Below are 20780 nucleotides of genomic sequence, written 5' to 3'. Positions count from 1 at the left end.
ATTCCCAAAAAAAACCTGCGCTTTTTTTCCCGCCACACTTTGCATACATTAAATAAAACGTACAGGAATTGCAGTACAAATGTTAATAAAAAAAATTAATAAACTCAAAAGCATGACTTTAAAAAGCATGCTAAATCATGCAAGACGCAATTTATTTATTTATTTTTTTAATTTTATAAACCTTTATTTATAACATTGATTGATTGATTGATTGATTGATTGAAACTTTTATTAGTAGATTGCACAGTACAGTACATATTCCGTACAATGGACCACTAAATGGTAACACCCGAATACGTTTTTTCAACTTGTTTAAGTCGGGGTCCACGTTAATCAATTCATGGTAAGTATAAATAAATAATATGCAACATACATACAATCAAGAAATAATAATAATCAAAACAAGTACAGAAACAGTACAAAAACAGTACAAAAGAGCGCCACTAAAATAGAATGCAAAATATATATATGTAACAAAATGTAAAGCCGTGGGTTCACACAAGTTCCGTAAATAATCCAAATTTGGAATACAGCATCATAGTTTTCACCGCTTTTTGGTTGTTAGAGGTAGAAAGCGTTTTAAAGTAGTTTTAATTATTTTCTAAAGGCACAAAAAACAGGTCAGGTATTGAGAAACTTACATTTATGAATTAAAAAATTAGTCAATAGTATAATGCGGTTGCAAAGGTAAAATTTATTAAAACATTTTTTTTCATACAGTGTAAATCCAAATAGCACATCTTTAAAACAAAGCACACATTTGTCATGAATATTGTCCAAGGGTTGCTTGTCTCCACTAGCCAGTCGGTTTTTATAAATAAAGTTATTATACCAAAAAAAAAAAAACCTACTCTTTTTTTTCGCCACATTTTGCAAACATTAAATAAAACGCACAGACATTGCAGTACAAATGTTAATATAAAAATAAACTAACTCAAAAGCATGACTTTAAAAAGCATGCTAAATCATGCAAGACGCAATTTTTTAAATTTTACTTTATAAACCTTTATTTATAATATGCAACATTTACATACAATCAAGAAATAATAATAATCAAAACAAGTACAGAAACAGTACAAAAACAGTACAAAACAACGCCAGTAAAATAGAATGCGAAATATATATATGTAACAAAATGTAAAGCCATAGGCTCACTGTTATTATTTATGGAACTTGTGTGAGCCGCTCACACAAGTTCCATAAATAATCCAAATTTGGAACACAGCATCATAGTTTTCACAGCTTTTTGGTTGTTAGAGGTAGAAAGTGTTTTAAAGTACAGTTTTAATTCTTTTTTAAAGGCACAAAAAACAGGTAGGGTATTGAGAAACGTCCATTTATGAGTATAAAACTTAGCCAATAGTATAATGAGGTTACAAAGGTAAAAATATATATTTTTTCATACAGTGTAAATCCAAATAGCACATCTTTAAAACACAGCACATATTTGTCATGAATATTTGTCCAAGGGTTGCCAATTGTCTCTACTAGCCAGTCGGTTTTTAGAAATAAAGTTATACCAAAAAAAAAAAAAAAACCAACTACTTTTTTCGCCACATTTTGCATACATTCAATAAAACGTACAGGAATTGCAGTACAAATGTTAATTAAAAAAAAAAAAAACCTCAAAAGCATGACTTTAAAAAGTATGCAATTTTTACCAATTTTTTTTTATTTTATTTTGTAAACATTTATTTATAATATGCAACATTTACATACAATCAAGAAATAACAATAATCAAAACAAGTAAAGAAACAGTACAAAAAAAGTACAAAACAGCACCAGGGGGTTGTCAACTCAATAAAGTAACTAAAATAGAATGCAAAATATATATATATATATATGTAACAAAATGTAAAGCCATAGGCTCACCCAAGTTCCGTAAATAATCCAAATTTGGAACACAGCATCATAGTTTTCACAGCTTTTTGGTTGTCAGAGGTAGAACAAATTTTAAAGTAGAGTTCTAATTCTTTTTTAAAGGCACAAAAAACATTTATGACTATAAAACTTAGCCAATACTATAAAGCGGTTGCAAAGGTAACATTTTTTGATACATTTTTTCATACAGTGTAAATCCAAAAAGCACATCTTTAAAACAAAGCACACATTTGTCATGAATATTTGTCCAAGGGTTGCTTGTCTCTACTAGCCAGTCGGTTTTCCAAATAAAGTTATTATACCAAAAAACTAAAGAAAAAACCTACTTTTTTCGCCACATTTTGCATACATTAAATAAAACATACAGGAATTGTAGTACAAATGTCAATAAAAAAAAAAAATAAAGTCAAAAGCATGACTTTTTAAATTTAATTTAATTTTTGTATTTTTTATTTTGTAAACATTTATTTATAATATGCAACATTAACATACAATCAAGAAATAATAATCAAAACAAGTACAGAAACAGTACAGAAACAGTACACAAACAGTACAAAACAGCGCCAGGGGGTTGTCAACTCAATAAAGTAACTAAAATAGAATGCAAAATATATATATATATATATATATATATATATATATATATATATATATATATATATATATATATATATATATATATATATATATATATATGTATATATATATATATATATATATATATATATATATATATATATATATATATATATATATATATATATATATATATGTATATATATATATATATATATGTAACAAAAAGTAAAGCTATAGGCTCACACAAGTTCTGTAAATAATCCAAATTTGGAACAAGGCCTCATAGTTTTCACAGCTTTTTGGTTTTAGAGGTAGAACACATAGCCATTACCATGAATTGATTACGTGGACCCAGACTTAAACAAGTTCAAAAACTTATTCGGGTGTTACCATTTAGTGGTCAATTGTACGGAATATGTACTGCACTGTGTAATCTACTAATAAAAGTTACAATCAATCAAAGCCAGTCTGTTTTTATAAATAAAGTTATTATACTAAAAAAAAAACAACCTCTACTCTTTTTTCGCCACATTTTGCATGCATTAAATAAAAAGTGCATGAATTGCAGTACAGATGTTAATAAAAAAATTAATAAACTCAAAAGCATGACCTTAAAAAGCACGCTAAATCATGCAAGACGCATTTTCGAGTGTTATTTATACAGTAGTGGACGAACCGCCCTCGTAGGCTTCCGTCGCTATGCCCCGCCCCCTCAAGGCGGAAGTGTTTCCAAGAGTAGCCCAGCCGGAGCTGCCACTGTTTGGGTCACCGCGTCGCCGCTCACCCTAACAGGCTCCTCTGCCTCGTCTCCTCTCCCCTCCGTGGCTTGCCAGCAGTTCACCCGAAGCCGGCGAAAGATTGACTATTATGTGAGCTCCGTGCAAAGTTGTGGGAGCACCAAGCCAACCGGTGAGAGAGCGCTACAGCTAGTTTAGCATCCGGAGATGGAGCAAGGCTAGCCTGCCAAGGCAGCTCTAATGGCTCCTCTCTATCATGCATTAAAGCTCGCAGTGATGCCGTCGACAATGTTCATACAATGCTGGATCGTTACAATAATATTGCTTTGTTTGGTGGACGCGCATCGACCAACCACCTGTTCTCTGTTTACATCTTTTTGTTGTCATTCGGTAGCAACCATGCGACTATTTCTGTCTCAAACTAGTATTGCTGATAAACCTAAGCAGTCAATCAATCAATCAATGTTTATTGATATAGCCCTAAATCGCGAGTGTCTCAAAGGGCTGCACAAGCCACAACGACATCCTCTATTCAGATCCCCACATCAGGGCAAGGAAAAACTCTACCCAGTGGGATGACAATGAGAAACCTTGGAGAGGACCGCAGATGTGGGGAGACCGGTGCATTGGACGTCGAGTGGGTCTAGCATAATATTGTGGAAGTCCAGTCCATAGTGGATCTAACACAGTGGTTCTTAACCTGGGTTCGATCGAACCCTATAGGTTCGGTGAGTCGGGCTCAGGGGTTAGGCGGAGGTCAAAACACATCCAACTCATCGTGTAAATAAAAACTTCTCCCTATCGGCGTATTACGGATACGACAACAGCAGAAGTCAGACTAAATTGCAGGTGTGTAATTTGTTGTGAGTTTATGCACTGTGTTGGTGTTGTTCTTTGAACAAGGTAATGTTCATGCACGGTTCATTTTGTGCACCAGTAAAATAACACGGTAACACTTTAGTATGGGGAACATATTCACCATTAATTAGTTGCTTATTAACATGCAAATTAATAACAAATTGGCTCTTAACTAGTCATTATTAAGTACTTATTAATGCCTTATTCGGCATGGCCTTATTGTAACCCTAACCAAATAACTCTAAATTAAGTCTTTGTTACTTAGAATATGTTCCCCTAGTGTCTTTGTTACTTAGAATATGTTCCCCATACTAAAGTGTTATCAAAAACATATAACTTTGTCTTGAATTTGAAAAAAAACAGCATTTTATTTTTCACTAAAGAAGGGTTCGGTGAATGCGCATATGAAACTGGTGGGGTTCAGTACCTCCAACAAGGTTAAGAACCACTGGCCTAAGGCCATGTCTACACTAAGTCGTTTAATAGTTATTTAGCCTAAGCTCCGTTTCAGCCACACTAAATCCTCGTTTAAGGTCCCCCTCCTCGAACAAATTTTTACACGGGTAAGTGCGCCGTGTATTTCTTGATTCTCCGGAACTTAGTTAAAGTACCAATGATTGTCACACACACACTCACTCGGAGTGGTGAAATTTTGACCCATCTCCTTGTTCACCCCCTGGGAGGTGAGGGGAGCAGTGGGCAGCAGCGGTGCCACGCCCATACTTGCCAACCTTGAGACCTCCGAATTCGGGAGATGGGGGGGTTTGGTGGTAGCGGGGGGTGTTATTGTAGCGTCCCGGAAGAGTTAGTGCTGCAAGGGGTTCTGGGTATTTGTTGTGTTGTGTTTATGTTGTTACGATGTTGTTTTGGATGTTCTCCCGAAATGTGTTTGTCATTCTTGTTTGGTGTGGGTTCACAGTGTGGCGCATATTTGTAACAGTGTTAAAGTTGTTTATACGGCTACCGTCAGTGTGACCTGTATGGCTGTTGACCAAGTGTGCCTTGCATTCACTCGTGTGTATAAAAGCCGCATATATTATGTGACTGGGCCGGCACGCTGTTTGTATGGAGGAAAAGCGGATGTCACGACAGGTTGTAGAGGACGCTAAAGGCAGTGCCTTTAAGGCACGCCCCCAATATTGTTGTCCGGGTGTAAATCGGGAGAAATTCGGGAGAATGGTTGCCCCGGGAGATTTTCGGGAGGGGCACTGAAATTCGTGAGTCTCCCGGGAAAATCGGGAGGGTTGGCAAGTATGCTCATTGATCGTTTACAAAGTGAGTCTGGAGAGGAAGTGACGCCAAAAAGACCGCGCCCCACAAGACAGAATAACTTTGTCACAAAAATATACCTTTTAGTTATGTCCTCCTTTTGGTGGGGAAAATCTTTGCTGCTCAAGCTGGCCTCCACCGGCGATGGGTGGCACTCCAAAAACCGCGACAGAATGTCCCCGTATTTCGATGGCGAGGACTCCCAATCAACATTCCTCGCCGCCATGGAGGTTTTATAGTCTTGAGTCACTTTTAAGAGTACGGTAACTCCACCTCGTCGTCAGACTAGGGCTGGGCGATATGGCCTTTTATTAATATCTTGATATTTTTAGGCCATGTCATGTTTCTAAACTCCAGCGTATTTTAAAGAGCGGTGTTGGGGGGTGTATGATCTGTGACGTAAACACGCTGTGCAACACCTAAACATCCCGTGCGAAACGTGAGCTTTGATTACTGTTTACTAAACGAGGCAAAATGCCGTAAACATTTTTTTTAACGACGCCTCGAGGCAGCATAAATTCCTTAAATATATTTTGTACTCGAATTACTCGAGGAATCGTTTCAGCTCTATTCTCTACTCAAAAATTGTACTCTCTTCAACTACTATTTTAAAAGTCAACCCATGTTGTATGATCTTCTTTCACTTTTAGAGTTTTCTTGAGTCATCTATATGGGCCATCTTCTCTCGAAAAATGGTTACCGCCTGAAGAAGAGGTCACGTAAGCAGCATCAGAAGAAGAAGAAAAAGAGGAACTGTCTCCTGCAGGGGCCTTGCATGCTCTGCTTCATTGTCCACAGCAGTAGCAGCAGCAGCATCAGCAGCAGCGGCGGTGTTGTCGGTGGTCTCAACGACGACAACGACCCATCGGAGACCACCGGCGTCAACAGCAACATCAGCAGCATCGGGGCAGTGGCAGCCGCCTCCAAGCTCGCAGAGAGATACGCGACGCTCGCTTCTCCCGAGGACTGCTCCAAGTTCCTGCTCACTCCGCCAGAGTTGGCAATTTGGGAGGGCCAGGGCAGGAGCCTGTTGTCGGCTGTTCCGGCTAAACTGATCCCACCGCCTGCTCTTTTTCGGACTACCGGCGTGACTGTGACTGTACCTATTCCTGTGCCTGTACCTGACTACGCCGAGATGGTAAGCAGATGATGAAACGTGTGTCTAATGGCTTATTATTATACTAAAATATTCACATATCAGGCTTAAAGGCCTACTGAAACCCACTACTACCGACCACGCAGTCTGATAGTTTATATATCAATGATGAAATCTTAACATTGCAACACATGCCAATACGGCCGGGTTAACTTATAAAGTGCAATTTTAAATTTCCCGCCACACTTCCAGTTGAAAACGTCTAGTTATGATGACGTATGCGCGTGACGTAAACGGTTGATACGGAAGTATTGGTACCCCATTGAATCCTATACAAAAAAGCTCTGTTTTTATTTGAAAATTCCACAGTATTCTGGACATCTGTGTTGGTGAATCTTTTGCAATTTGTTTAATGAACAATGGAGACTGCAAAGAAGAAAGTTGTAGGTGGGATTGGTGTATTAGCGGCGGACTACAGCAGCACAGCCAGGAGGACAGAGATGGATAGCAGATGCGCTAGCCGCCGAACTCACCTTAACTTCCTCCGTCTCGCCGACCGCATCTGTGATCGGGTGAAGTCCTTCGTCGCACGGTCTATCGCTGGAACGCAGGTGAGCACGGGTGTTGATGAGCAGATGAGGGCTGGCTGGCGTAGGTGGATAGCTAATGTTTTTAGCATAGCTCTGTGAGGTCCGGTTGCTAAGTTAGCTTCAATGGCGTCGTTAGCAACAGCATTGTTAACCTTCGCCAGGCTGTAAAGCATTAACCGTGTAGTTACATGTCCATGGTTTAATAGTATTGTTGATCTTCTGTCTATCCTTCCAGTCAGGGATTTATTTATTTTGTTTCTATCTGCATTTGAGGCCGATGCTATCACGTTAGCTCCGTAGCTAAAGTGTTTCGTCGATGTATTGTCGTGGAGATAAAAGTCACTGTGAATGTCCATTTCGCGTTCTCGACTCTCATTTTCAAGAGGATATAGTATCCGAGGTGGTTTAAAATACAAATCTGTGATCCACAATAGAAAAAGGAGAGTGTGGAATCCAATGAGCCAGCTTGTACCTAAGTTACGGTCAGAGCGAAAAAATATGTCTTGCACTGCATTCTAGTCCTTCACTCTAATGTTCCTCATCCACGAATCATTCATCCTCGCTCAAATTAATGGGGTAATCGTCGCTTTCTCGGTCCGAATCGCTCTAGCTGCATTGAAAACAATAGGAAAATGTGAGGAGCCTTTCAACTGACTACGTCACGCTACTTCCGGTAGGGGCAAGGCTTTTTTTTTATCAGATACCAAAAGTTGCGATCTTTATCGTCGTTCTCTACTAAATCCTTTCAGCAAAAATATGGCAATATCGCGAAATGATCAAGTATGACACATAGAATGGATCTGCTATCCCCGTTTAAATAAAAAAAAATCATTTCAGTAGGCCTTTAAGTGGACCAAAAGACCATACACAAAAGCATCACATTTCTAAAATTTGATACATTTATTTTGCTGCAAACACTTGGTGCTTTGATATTTGTGAAACATTTTCTCAAATGTGATAACTTATTGTACCTCATGCAAAATGATAGTAGCGTATTTTTCGGATTATAAGTCGCTCCAGAGTATAAATCGCACCAGCCGAAAATGCATAATAAAGAAGGAAAAAAACATATATAAATCGCAGTAGAGTATAAGTCGCATTTTTGGGAGAAATTTATTTGATAAAATCCAACACCAAGAATAGACATTTGAAAGGCAATTTAAAATAAATAAAGAATAGTGATTGCCGTTTTCTGCTACATATTTCACTACTTCCAGCTTGTAACCTGCAGTATATGATTTCCTTTTCGGTGCCATTTTTGTTCAGCCCTTCTCAGTTTTTATAAGTTACCGCCAATGTTGAAATGATCAATTTTTATAATTACGGAAGTAGTAGCAGGTAGCATCTATTTTTTTCACAATGCACTTCTGCCATGACCCGCCCCCGCCAAACTTTTATTGGTTGACGTGTGTGTGTGTGTGACGATTGCTGATATACGCGTAGTCTCTTACGTGAATGAGATAAATAATATTATTTGATATTTTACGGTAATGTGTTAATAATTTCACACATAAGTCGCTCCAGAGTATAAATCGCACCCCCGGCCAAACTATGAAAAAAACTGCGATTTATAATCCGAAAAATACGGTATGTGTCAATGCAAAACCTTCAGGGATTCTTTAAAAAAGTATGTGAATAAGTATAAATGAATGAAATACACATGTAATCGCCGTATTCCCGTTTAGGATTAACGGAATAGCTACTTTTTTCCGGGAAGAAGTCACGTGTCGGAATACAAGCAATTGACAGATTTTGAAAAAAAAAACAATTCCTCTTATAATATATAAATGAATAAATACACATGTGATCGCCGTAGTCTCGTTTAGCATTAATGGAATAGCTACTTTGAAAAAAAATAGTCATGACGTCATTGCGTCTATTCTGAACATAAAACCCAATAAATAACCATCCAAAAAGCGCCAACAATAGTCCATTTGTATTTCGTTATTTTGTCATTATAAGCGCTAATGTTAAAGGACCTATTTTTAGCAGTGAATTGTCACAGAGAGTTAACTAGTTTATGCTGCTATATTCACATCATGAGCTGGTGAGCTGCCTGTTCGCCTCGTAGCTTGTGAAAGTTAATTTTCATCTTATAAATCATGCCTCACACCTAGATAATAAAAGGAGGTGGACATAAACCGAGAAGTTTGTACACTCTGACAGCCAACTTAGACCGGAAATGGCAAAAAAGACGCAGGAATGTTTAGGATAAACACCTTACTGTAAATTAACACAAATATCATGCTAACATTTTCTAATTATATGTATTACTACAAACAAGTATTTTTAAGTACAAACCCCAAAACCATTGAAGTTGGCACATTGTGTCATTTGTAAATAAAAACAGAATACAATGATTTGCAAATCCTTTTCAACTTATATTCAATTGAATAGACTGCAAAGATGAGATATTTAATGTTCGAACTAAGAAACTTATTTTTTTTGCAAATAATCATTAACTTAGAATTTAATGGCAGCAACACATTGCAAAAAAGTTGGCACAGGGGCATTTTTACCATTGTGTTACATGGCCTTTCCTTTTAACAACAGTAAACATTTGGGAACTGAGGAGACCTATTTTTGAAGCTTTTCAGGTGGAATTATTTCCCATTCTTGCTTGATGTACAGCTTAAGTTGTTCAACAGTCCGGGGTTTTAGGCTTCATAATGCGCCACACATTTTCAATGGGAGACAGGTCTGGAATACAGGCAGGCCAGTCTAGTACCCGCACTCTTACTCTTACTATGAAGCCACACTGTGGCTTGGCATTGTTTTGCTGAAATAAGCAGGGGCGTCCATGATAACGTTGCTTGGATGGCAACATATGTTGCTCCAAAACCTGTATTTACCTTTCAGCATTTATGGTGCCTTCACAGATGTGTAAGTTACCCCTACCTTGGGCACTAATACACCCCCCCTACCATCACAGATGCTGGCTTTTGAACTTTGCGCCTAAAACAATCCGGATGGTTCTTTTCCTCTTTGGTCCGGAAGACACGTCGTCCACAGTTTCCAAAAACAATTTGAAATGTGGACTCGTCAGACCACAGAACACTTTTACACTTTGCATCAGTCCATAATAGATGAGCGTGGGCCCAGCAAAGCCGGCGACGTTTCTGGGTGTTGTTGATGAATAGCTTTCGCTTTGCATAGTAGAGTTTTAACTTGCACTTACAGATGTAGCGACAAACTGTAGTTACTGACAGTGGTTTTCTGAAGTGTTCCTAAGCCTATGTGGTGATATCCTTTACACACTGATGTCGCTTTTTGATGCAGTACCGCCTGAAGGATCGAAGGTCACAAGCATTTAATGTTGGTTTTTCGGCCTTTCTCCAGATTCTCTGAACCTCTTGATGATATTACGGACCGTAGATGGTGAAATCCCTAAATTCCTTGCAATAGCTGGTTGAAAAGTGTTGTTAAACTGTTCGACAATTTGCTCGCGCATTTGTTCACAAAGCAGTGACCCCCATCCTTTTTTTGAATGACTGAGCATTCCATGGAAGCTGCTTTTATACCCAATCATGGCACCCACCTGTTCTCAATTAGCCTGTTCACCTGTGGGATGTTCCGAATAAGTGTTTGATGAGCATTCCTCAACTTTGTCAGTCTTTTTTGCAACTTGTGGCGGCTTGTTTGAAACATGTTGCAGGCATCAAATTCCAAATTAGCTAATATTTGCAAAAAATAACAGTTTTCCAGATCGAACGTTAAGTATCTTTTTTTGCAGTCTATTCAATTGAATGTAGGTTAAAAAGGATTAGCAAGTCATTGTATTCTGTTTTTATTTACGATTTACACAACGTGCTGACTTCACTGGTTTTGGGGTTTGTACAAAGAATAGTGTGGGAACATCCACTGTGTCTCTCAACTTTTACTTTTTGAGAATCAGTGTTACAGTGGACATTTTTCACATCAGTTTGGAAAATGTAGTTTCTCAGAAAACACTTTAACTTTAAGTAATGTAAATACTTCACAAATTGACATTTAGCTTCGCTGGCTTCATCATTTCCAGGTGATGGTAGCTTATCAAGTACCGTAGCTTCAGCGTGCAGCAGGTGCTTTCCCTCGGCACTGTTTGTTGTACAACAGCCATCTTAGCTTGGTCGACCACCACTGGTTTTCACTTCCGGGAAGAAGGCACGTGTCGGAATACAAGCAATTGACACATTTTGAAAAAAACAATTCCTCTTATATACTGCAAAGTGGAACACACTTCACTTTCTGCTTCCTCTTTTTCTCTCCTTTAGCCTTTACGGCGCTCCACACCTCCACATTGCGGTCCTGCACTGCTCATAGGATTCTAGATGTAGTTTATTTTCAGACCCGCCAAAGTAAAAGTGCAAGAAAAAACTACACTCTCTAAGTTTTCGTTTGTTATGTCATTGTCACGGCATTATTGATAAGATTTACAATATCGTTACATCCTTATTTGATTATGTTTCTTGGCTCTCATTGTGGCTTAAGTGAGTAGTAATCAATTACAGTATGTTGTCGAAGGAAAAAGCCAAAGTTGTGATGCGTTTGTGAAATTAATGCGCCGCCGCATTGTGGTGTTCGGGTCTGAGGGACCCGTTTTCATTTTTATTAAAAGAAAAATTATACAATTAATTAATTTTTCAAACTGAGACTCACTGACTTTGGCTCATTTTCTGTGAAGAACATATATCAGAGTACATATTTAATGACCACACACCATACACCCCCCCTACACATTTCTATTACATATAAGATGTCCGGGTCCACTGGACACGGGCTAATAGAAGTGTGGAAATTGATGTTCTGTGTACCACACACACACACACACACACACACACACACACACACACACACACACACACACACACACACACACACACACACACACACACACACACACACACACACACACACACACACACACACACACACACACAGCAGGTCTAGACAGGAGGAGGACAGAGTGGAGGTACACAGAACATCAGAGGGTCAAATGTGCGAGAAAATGAGAGCAGACAGTGTTGACAAACTATGTTGTAACCTTGTGTGGGAACCGCAGGTGCACACACACACAGCAGGCCTAGACAGGAGGAGGACAGAGTGTTGGTACACAGAACATCAGAGGGTAAAATGTGCGAGAAAATGAGAGCAGACAGTGTTGACAAACAATGTTGCAACCTTGTGTGGGAACCGCAGGTGCAGAAACACAAAAGAAGAATCCCTGTGGGATGCAGAAACTGGCAGAGAAATTTTCTGCGCAACGTTCATATTGTTGTTACTCAGCCAGCGTTTGTGGGTCTGATGGACCCGTTGCATTTTGTGGCTTTTCATGCCTCACAATCAAACACTTTTAGGTTAAAATACTGAACAGATGTATACCTTATCCCAATAAACATCTGTTCAGTATTTTAACCTAAAAGTGTTTGATTGTGAGACATGAAAAGCCACAAAATGCAACGAGTCCATCAGACCCACAAACGCTGGCTGAGTAACAACAATATGAACATTACACAAGGGTTAAAATAAGCAAAATACTTATGTATTAGGATGTGCCTGTTACTACTTTACATATATATACCTACAGTGTGTATATTAAACCTTGATGAAAGTGTTTGGATATTTTTTAAATTGCTTTATTGGCAGAATAGAGCGACTCAAATAGGCTCCTTTGTAAGTAGACTTTTACTCACATTTATAGTTAGAATGCATAAAAAAAGATAAACGTGTGTTCTTGTCTAACTTAATACATATGTTTTGGCTTTGCTCATCCCTGTGGAGTTATTGGACTGAAATTTGTTATCCTTTGTCTTACGGTAATTGGCGAAAAGATCGAACCGAAACCACTAAGCGGACTATTTGGGGTAGCCCCTCTGTCATCTTTTCTTAGCAGATCCAAAAAGAACTTTGTAGCATTTACTACTTTGCTGGCTGGAAGACTCATTGTGCTAAACTGGAAGGCTGCAGCGCCTCCCTGCCACACCCGCTGGATGAGAGATATTGTTTATTTCCTTATTTTGAAGAAAATTAAGCTGATATTGAACGGTTGTTCTGTGAAGTTTCAGGAAGTATGGGGTGGTTTCCTAAAATATGTAAAAGAGACTGAGCTCAAATTTAACCCCAATTTAAAAGTAAAAGTAGTGAAAGGCGGATAATTGATGCTGTTTTTGTGTATTGCTGCACCGTTGGGGACATGCAGGAGTGCAGTTGTTTGTGGCTTCATGTCAATATTTGCCTGTACTTATTTGACAGATGCGTGTTTTTTCTAGTTTATTATTTTTATTTTAGTTTACAAACCCCGTTTCCATATGAGTTGGGAAATTGTGTTAGATGTAAATATAAACGGAATACAAGGATTTGCAAATCATTTTCAACCCATAATCAATTGAATGCACTACAAAGACAAGATATTTGATGTTCAAACTCATAAATTTTATTTATTTTTGGCAAATAATAATGAACTTAGAATTTCATGGCTGCAACACGTGCCAAAGTAGTTGGGAAAGGGCATGTTCACCACTGTGTTACATGGCCTTTCCTTTTAACAACACTCAGTAAACGTTTGGGAACTGAGGAGACACATTTTTTAAGCTTCTCAGGTGGAATTCTTTCCCATTCTTGCTTGATGTACAGCTTAAGTTGTTCAACAGTCCGGGGGTCTCCGTTGTGGTATTTTAGGCTTCATAATGCGCCACACATTTTCAATGGGAGACAGGTCTGGACTACAGGCAGGCCAGTCTAGTACCCGCACTCTTTTACTATGAATCCACGTTGATGTAACACGTGGCTTGGCATTGTCTTGCTGAAATAAGCAGGGGCGTCCATGGTAACGTTGCTTGGATGGCAACATATGTTGCTCCAAAACCTGTATGTACCTTTCAGCATTAATGGCGCCTTCACAGATGTGTAAGTTACCCATGTCTTGGGCACTAATACACCCCCATACCATCACAGATGCTGGCTTTTCAACTTTGCGCCTATAACAATCCGGAGGACACGACGTCTACAGTTTCCAAAAACAATTTGAAATGTGGACTCGTCAGACCACAGAACACTTTTCCACTTTGTATCAGTCCATCTTAGATAAGCTCAGGCCCAGCGAAGCCGACAGCGTTTCTGGGTGTTGTTGATAAACGGTTTTCGCCTTGCATAGGAGAGTTTTAACTCGCACTTACAGATGTAGCGACCAACTGTAGTTACTGACAGTGGGTTTCTGAAGTGTTCCTGAGCCCATGTGGTGATATCCTTTACACACTGATGTCGCTTGTTGATGCAGTACAGCCTGAGGGATCGAAGGTCACAGGCTTAGCTGCTTACGTGCAGTGATTTCTCCAGATTCTCTGAACCCTTTGATGATATTACGGACCGTAGATGGTGAAATCCCTAAATTCCTTGCAATAGCTGGTTGAGAAAGGTTTTTCTTAAACTGTTCAACAATTTGCATACGCATTTGTTGACAAAGTGGTGACCCTCGCCCCATCCTTGTTTGTGAATGACTGAGCATTTCATGGAATCTACTTTTATACCCAATCATGGCACCCACCTGTTCCCAATTTGCCTGTTCACCTGTGGGATGTTCCAAATAAGTGTTTGATGAGCATTCCTCAACTTTATCAGTATTTATTGCCACCTTTCCCAACTTTTTTGTCATGTGTTGCTGGCATCAAATTCTACAGTTAATGATCATTTGCAAAAAAAAAAAAGGTTTATCAGTTTGAACATCAAATATGTTGTCTTTGTAGCATATTCAACTGAATATGGGTTGAAAATGATTTGCAAATCATTGTATTCCATTTATATTTACATCTAACACAATTTCCCAACTCATATGGAAATGGGGTTTGTATATATAATTTTTGTGAGTTACTTGTTTGGGGGAGAAAAGACTGTATTTCTGGACTGTATACATCAAAAATTCAATAAATGTTTTTTAAAAAGTGCAGTTCCCCTTATGTTTAAAATTATATAAAAAAAATTATAATATATGTAAATCAAATTTAATATACATGTTATGTACAATTCTAAATTTAATGTAACATTTCATAATGTGCATAAATGCATTCAATTTAATTCCGGATATGTGGAAACTAAGCTTCCCCCTGCGTAAACCAGACAGCTATGTTCAGTGGTATACATTGTGGAGGTCATCAAATTATCTTAGTTAAGCCAAAGTATTTTCAATACAGCTCTTACATCAGCTCTTATAATGTGAGCATGTACCCAACTAATGAAGTGACTAACCAACACTTCTACATGTGGTGTCTCCTTGTATGCAGGTGTGTAAGAGGAAGTGTTCGGAGGTCCAGAGGTGCACCCCTTCCAACAAGCAGCCACGCTGTGCCTTTGCTGCCTCCGACGGGGGCTTGGAGAATGGAGGAGTTGGAGGAAGTGCTGGAGAGGCTTCTACGAACTCTGAAACTGGCCACTGCCACCTTCCCCTCTGCTCGCTTCCTTCTTGCTCCTCCTCATCCACCTCCTCTTCTCCATCCTCCTCCTTGACACCAGCTGATGGTCAGGTTGATCCGCCCCATAGTTTGGACGTGTCCCCCTCCAATCTGCAGAACTATGATGGCTGCCAGGTCAAAGGTTCTGATGCTGCTGACCCTTTAAGTATCAACCACCTGCCTTCCTCTATCCTTCTTAAGGTTCGACAGCATACAAAACCTCTCTTTACGTTTAAAGATGCAATTCTGGCGGTTTGGTGACAAGCTACCTTCCTTCTAAACTACAGGTTCTGTCGAACTTGACGGTGAAGGAGCGTTGTCTCTGCGCTTCTTTAGTCTGCAAGTACTGGAAGGACCTCTGCTTGGACTTCCAGTTCTGGAAGCAAATTGACCTCAGTGGCCTACAACAAGTAAGTCAAAACAAAGGGAAATAAAACTGTCAAATACAAGTGACAAAGATAATTCAAAACAAGTTTTGCTTTAATTTGATCGAAAACTAGTAGTTTGAAAGGAAACAATGCCACAACTTACAGGCAGTGATGAGCAAGCTACTTGGAAAGTGTAGTAAGCTAAGCTACTCGTTACTCTCGATTAAATGTAGCTAAGCTAAGTGAAGCTATTAGGGGTGTCCAAAAAAATAAACTTTTTTTAAATGAAACCCCAACAATTCTTAATCCAATTAAAAAAATCCAAAATCTATTAAAAAAAAATTATATATATATATATAATTTATTTTTTCGCATTCTCTCAAAATCTGTCCTGTCCAGCCACTTAACTCTAAAGGCCTTAGTGGCCACATGCGTGGACAACACCTTTTAGCTCTTATTTTCAAAATTGTGTACACTACTGAATTGGGGTCTTATGCGACATATGGACACTTATACTGCTATCTGGTGGTGTCAGAAGAGTATAACATACAATGGAATTTGGGGAAAAAAAGTGTAAAAATGAAAATTTGCATGTCACTACACATGAAGTACACGTTTGTGTACTAATGGACTTAAGTCCATCATATAAAAAGATGATTTTTAGTTTTTATTCTAATTAAGGTCCAATAAGCCCAAATAGCAAAGAGAAGTAAAAAAAAGCATGTAAACAAACAGCTTGGGCCTTAAGAGGATATGTAAATGTTTGGGTAGAATTTTATCAGACAAAACAATTTTCTTTTATGTAATATAGAAATTGATCAGAGCTGTTTATCTATTTTTTGGAGGAATGTAGTTAATAATTGAACTGACACCCAATGTTATTAAAAAAGTATTGGTTTTGAATCAAGAATTGTTTTGAATTGGCGTGACATTCAATTGGGCTGTGATGGAGAGGCCTTCCGATCGAATCGAATTGTGTGGTGCTGGAGCCTATCCCAGATGCGTTCGTGCGAAAGGTGATTACACCATGAACAAGTCGCCACCTTACCGCAGGGCCAACACAGATAGACAGACAACATTCACACTCACATTCACACACTAGGGCCAATTTTGTGTTGCCAATCAACCCATCTCCAGCTGCATGTTTTTGGAGGTGGGAGAAACCCGAAGGAAACCCACGCAGTTACGGGGAGAACATGAAAACTCCACACAGAAAGATCGCACTATTGACCAGTAACATATCTTCCTTTGTCCATAAACGGGTCCATAAGCTTCATCACCACATTTTTAGATTGTCTCTCCCCTATAGGACGACTTGGGTCTTTGCCGAAATATGGGTTGATGTTGCACACATACTTGGATTTCAGGTCAAATGCCACCCAGGACTTTATGCCAAACTTCTCAGGTTTTGTTGCAATTCACTGCAGGAAACAGCAGTGAGTCTTAGTTGGAAAAAGTTGTTCATCTATGGTGACGTGCCTGGTTTGGAAGAAGTGATGCAGTTGGCAACCAAAGACCCCCAAACGTCAGTGACTGCAGCAGACTGGTCAGTCGCAAGTTTTGCAACTCGTTCACCGCCTTGTCATTGAAGCGTAGGTGTCGCATGATGTCGTGGAAGCGGTTTTGCACCATAATCGTGTTGATCAGGGGCACTCCCAGTTTTGCTGACCATGCGTCATGTAGAGATGGAAGGTGGACAGTTTCCCACAGGAGGTGGATGGCAATGAATGCCATTCGTTCAGGGATGGCCATGAACTAGTTTTCATGCTGTTTGGTGTTCATGCTGGACAGTCCACTCCTGAATGGTCTGAGACATTTCCTGAGTTATGAAACAGAGGAAACTCTATAGGCAACTCGACACCTTCTGGCCAAAGCAGTTGGCTGTCTATCTGTGGCGTGACATTCGATTGGGCTGTGATGGAGAGGCCTTCCGTCCTGTTCTTCTGTCAGCCACTCGTGTGTCTCTAGGCGACCTCTTTTTTTCTGGAGGTGGTAAAGTCTCCTCACCTATAGTGTGATCATATTTTGTGGTTAATGAAACTTTGGAATTATGTAAAATATACACAAAGATATAATGTGAATTATAATTCCAAAACATCTTAAGTATGCCTCCTTTGTATTGATTTAGGGTTGTTATCATCTCTTTCTAAAAAAAACTGCCATAATCAGCAAACAAAAATAGGATGTTTAGCATATCTTACCAGAAGAAATGTCAGAGTCGGAACTCAGCTGAAGGTGTATTTCTTCTTCGTCGGAGTCACGGGGTTTGACGTGGTCCAGGATCATGTCCAAAGCCGGCTGAGTGCTGTAAACTTTTGGCATCTTTGCTTATCAGTCGACAGAGTCAGTGGCCCCGTTTACACTGCACACCAAATCATATTTTTTTGCCCTCAAGTGACACTGATCTGATTTTTTTTTGCCACTCCAAACGCTCTAAAGTGCTTCAAATTTGATCTTTTGGCATCAGATTCAGGCCACATCAGTAGGTAGTCCTGAATCCGATTGGAATCTGATCTTTTCAAATGTCACCGCAGTCTTAACGCAATGTGACCTGAATGTGATTTTTTTTCACCAGCTTTGGGTGTGCTACGTCATTCGTGTCGGCCGGAAAGACCCAGTCTCCAGCGGAAATGGTTATTTTATCACAACATCCGGTTTCGTTCTGAATTTTAAGATGACCACATTTTCGGTGTATCACTACGCTAGGGAGAGGAAAGTCTGGGCTTCCCTGCTTAGGCTGCTGCCCCCGAGACCCAACCTCGGATAAGCGAAAGAAGATGAATGGAATCACTTGTCAATAGTGTGCAAATAATAGGCTATATGTAATACATGAATATGTATTTTGATTCCGAAGAAATAGCGAATGTTTAAAGACCGGAATTGACGCTGTGGTGCATTTGCTTACATGTGAGTTGAAAAATAAAGCTAGCGCAGATCGACGCTGATGTTCGTGTCTCCTCTACTGAACAGCCAAAAAAGATTCCAACAGTCCCAATTATATTACACTATATACATCCATTTATACATTATATGACTTTTATTTACTTTCATGTAAAAAACCACACATTTTTAAGGTGTTGCAACTTTTTTTTGAATTTTGTAGTAGTAGCGACTTCCTCCCGGTCAACTTCCTTTGTTTTCACTTTATCGAAATGCACATGCAAGTGACGTCAGGGCCACATTGGTGCCTGTGCGCGTTTACACTGGAGTCAGCTGGAAAAAAATCTAAAAACAAAATCAGATTTGGGCCACTTGGGCCTGCAATGTAAACATAGTCAGTGAAATTGCCATGAGCTGGCTATTTATCCACCTCGAGGCACTGCTACTTTTACAGTTTCCAAATCCATCCATCCATCCATTTTCTACCGCTTATTCCCTTCGGGGTCGCGGGGGCGCTGGAGCCTATCTCAGCTACAATCGGGCGGAAGGCGGGGTACACCCTGGACAAGTCGCCACCTCATCGCAGGGCCAACACAGTTAGACAGACAACATTCACACTCACATATATTTTTATATATTTATTTATTGTCATTGTTTTAACCAGGATTTCCTGTGTTTGTCAGCAATGAAAGTCAAAAATGGGTAGATGAAGGTAAACTTGTGTCAACACAACACTTGCATTCAAACTTTCAGAGGCTTGAACTTTGCAATTGAGAAAAACACAGGATTTTTGTCAGGTCATTGTTTACATCCCTCCACACAGTTTGTCATTCTGGTAGTCTCGCAGCGCATTTCGATCTAATGGCTACATTTACATAAGAAAGCTGGCCCTAATGAGTTGTTAATTACCCCAGTGATGCCATTTGGCACTCTCCAGGCAGAATAGTAGGTGTAAAAAAACGCTGGGTTTGCTCGTGTTTAAGTGTCATGACCTGCCCTATCTTGCCTCTGATTGGCCTGTCGAAATGTTTTGCCCTAATCTTAGCCAATCCTGATTTATCATATGTAAACCAACCAATCCTCATTGAGTTTCTCCGTATTTTTTATTTTTTCTCCCCCGGATCCCGACAGGGACAAGCGGTAATGGATGGATGGATTTGCAGGACATTTTCTCTCTTTGTAGCTTGTAGCTACACCAATCGCTACTTGTTCAAAAAGTAGCGTCGCTACCACCACGCTAATGGGAAATGTGGATAATCTATGTACCGTCGCTACTTGTAGCTCTTTTACGGCCATCACTGCTAACAGGGATACTGTACATGGCATGAACACTCACTGCTTCTTACTCTTTCAGATTTCACAAGTACTTTATTAATCTCCGAGGCGAAATTTGATTTTCAGCACAATTCCATTCAAAAGGATCGCTGACGGGTCTACCAACTTCCGGCGCCCCTTAGGCTATGTTCACACTGCAGATGCATGTTCGATCTCAGATTTTTTTTGTCAAATCTGACATTTTTGTGGCCGTTCACATTACATAAAAAAGTGATTTCTAATGTGAATGCAATCTGACCCACATGACGTCATGTGCAATGTTTATGGAGGTAAACTTGGCTTCCACTCTAGTAAGTCTCAGTACTGGCGCATTTGTGGCAATTTCAAGGAGTTAGTGCAATCAAAGTCAACATTTTCTGAACCACAATATTGCACGTGAAGTATTAAAAAGGAAGAGGACAAGTATTTTGTGTCTCACAGTTTTACAGGATATTTTGCTTCGATGTCTGCTTGAAGAATGTGTTTGTGGTCAAGCAGTCGGAGGCAGGAGGGGTAGAACTTTCACGTGAGTTCCTAAAACATATTATTTTTACCTCTTTCCTGCTTTGTTGTCAACTAATTATTTTTTAACCGTCTATTTTGGCGAATAAATATGACGCTTATCGCTTTTTGGGGACGTTCTGGTCAGATGAATGTGACCTGAGTGTGGTAGCGCTCACATTGAGGATGCATCGCATATACTGTATGTCTGATTTACATCCACATACGAAAAGGCCGGGGTCGGATATGAAATATTCGGAATTGCACTGTTCACGCTGACATG

At 39.4% G+C, this 20780-nt stretch overlaps 1 protein-coding gene across 2 annotated transcripts in view; it reads left to right on the top strand.

The window, feature by feature from the left end:
• Positions 1-3163: 3163 nt before the first annotated feature.
• The window catches only part of fbxl17 (F-box and leucine-rich repeat protein 17), a 665460-nt gene continuing 647843 nt past the window's right edge, over positions 3164-20780 (top strand). For both annotated transcript variants that reach the window (XM_062025476.1, XM_062025477.1), the window contains exons 1-4: positions 3164-3370; positions 5976-6463; positions 15267-15635; positions 15722-15844. In XM_062025476.1, coding sequence (XP_061881460.1) covers positions 5996-6463; positions 15267-15635; positions 15722-15844 — 960 coding nt within the window. In that variant the 5' untranslated portion in view covers positions 3164-3370; positions 5976-5995. The remainder of the gene's footprint in view (positions 3371-5975; positions 6464-15266; positions 15636-15721; positions 15845-20780) is intronic.

This window comes from Entelurus aequoreus, linkage group LG17 (assembly GCF_033978785.1).
Source record: "Entelurus aequoreus isolate RoL-2023_Sb linkage group LG17, RoL_Eaeq_v1.1, whole genome shotgun sequence".
Classification (NCBI taxonomy): Eukaryota; Metazoa; Chordata; class Actinopteri; order Syngnathiformes; family Syngnathidae; genus Entelurus; species Entelurus aequoreus.
The sequence above is the reverse complement of the archived record's forward strand: the minus strand, read 5'-3'. Positions and strand labels throughout refer to the sequence as shown.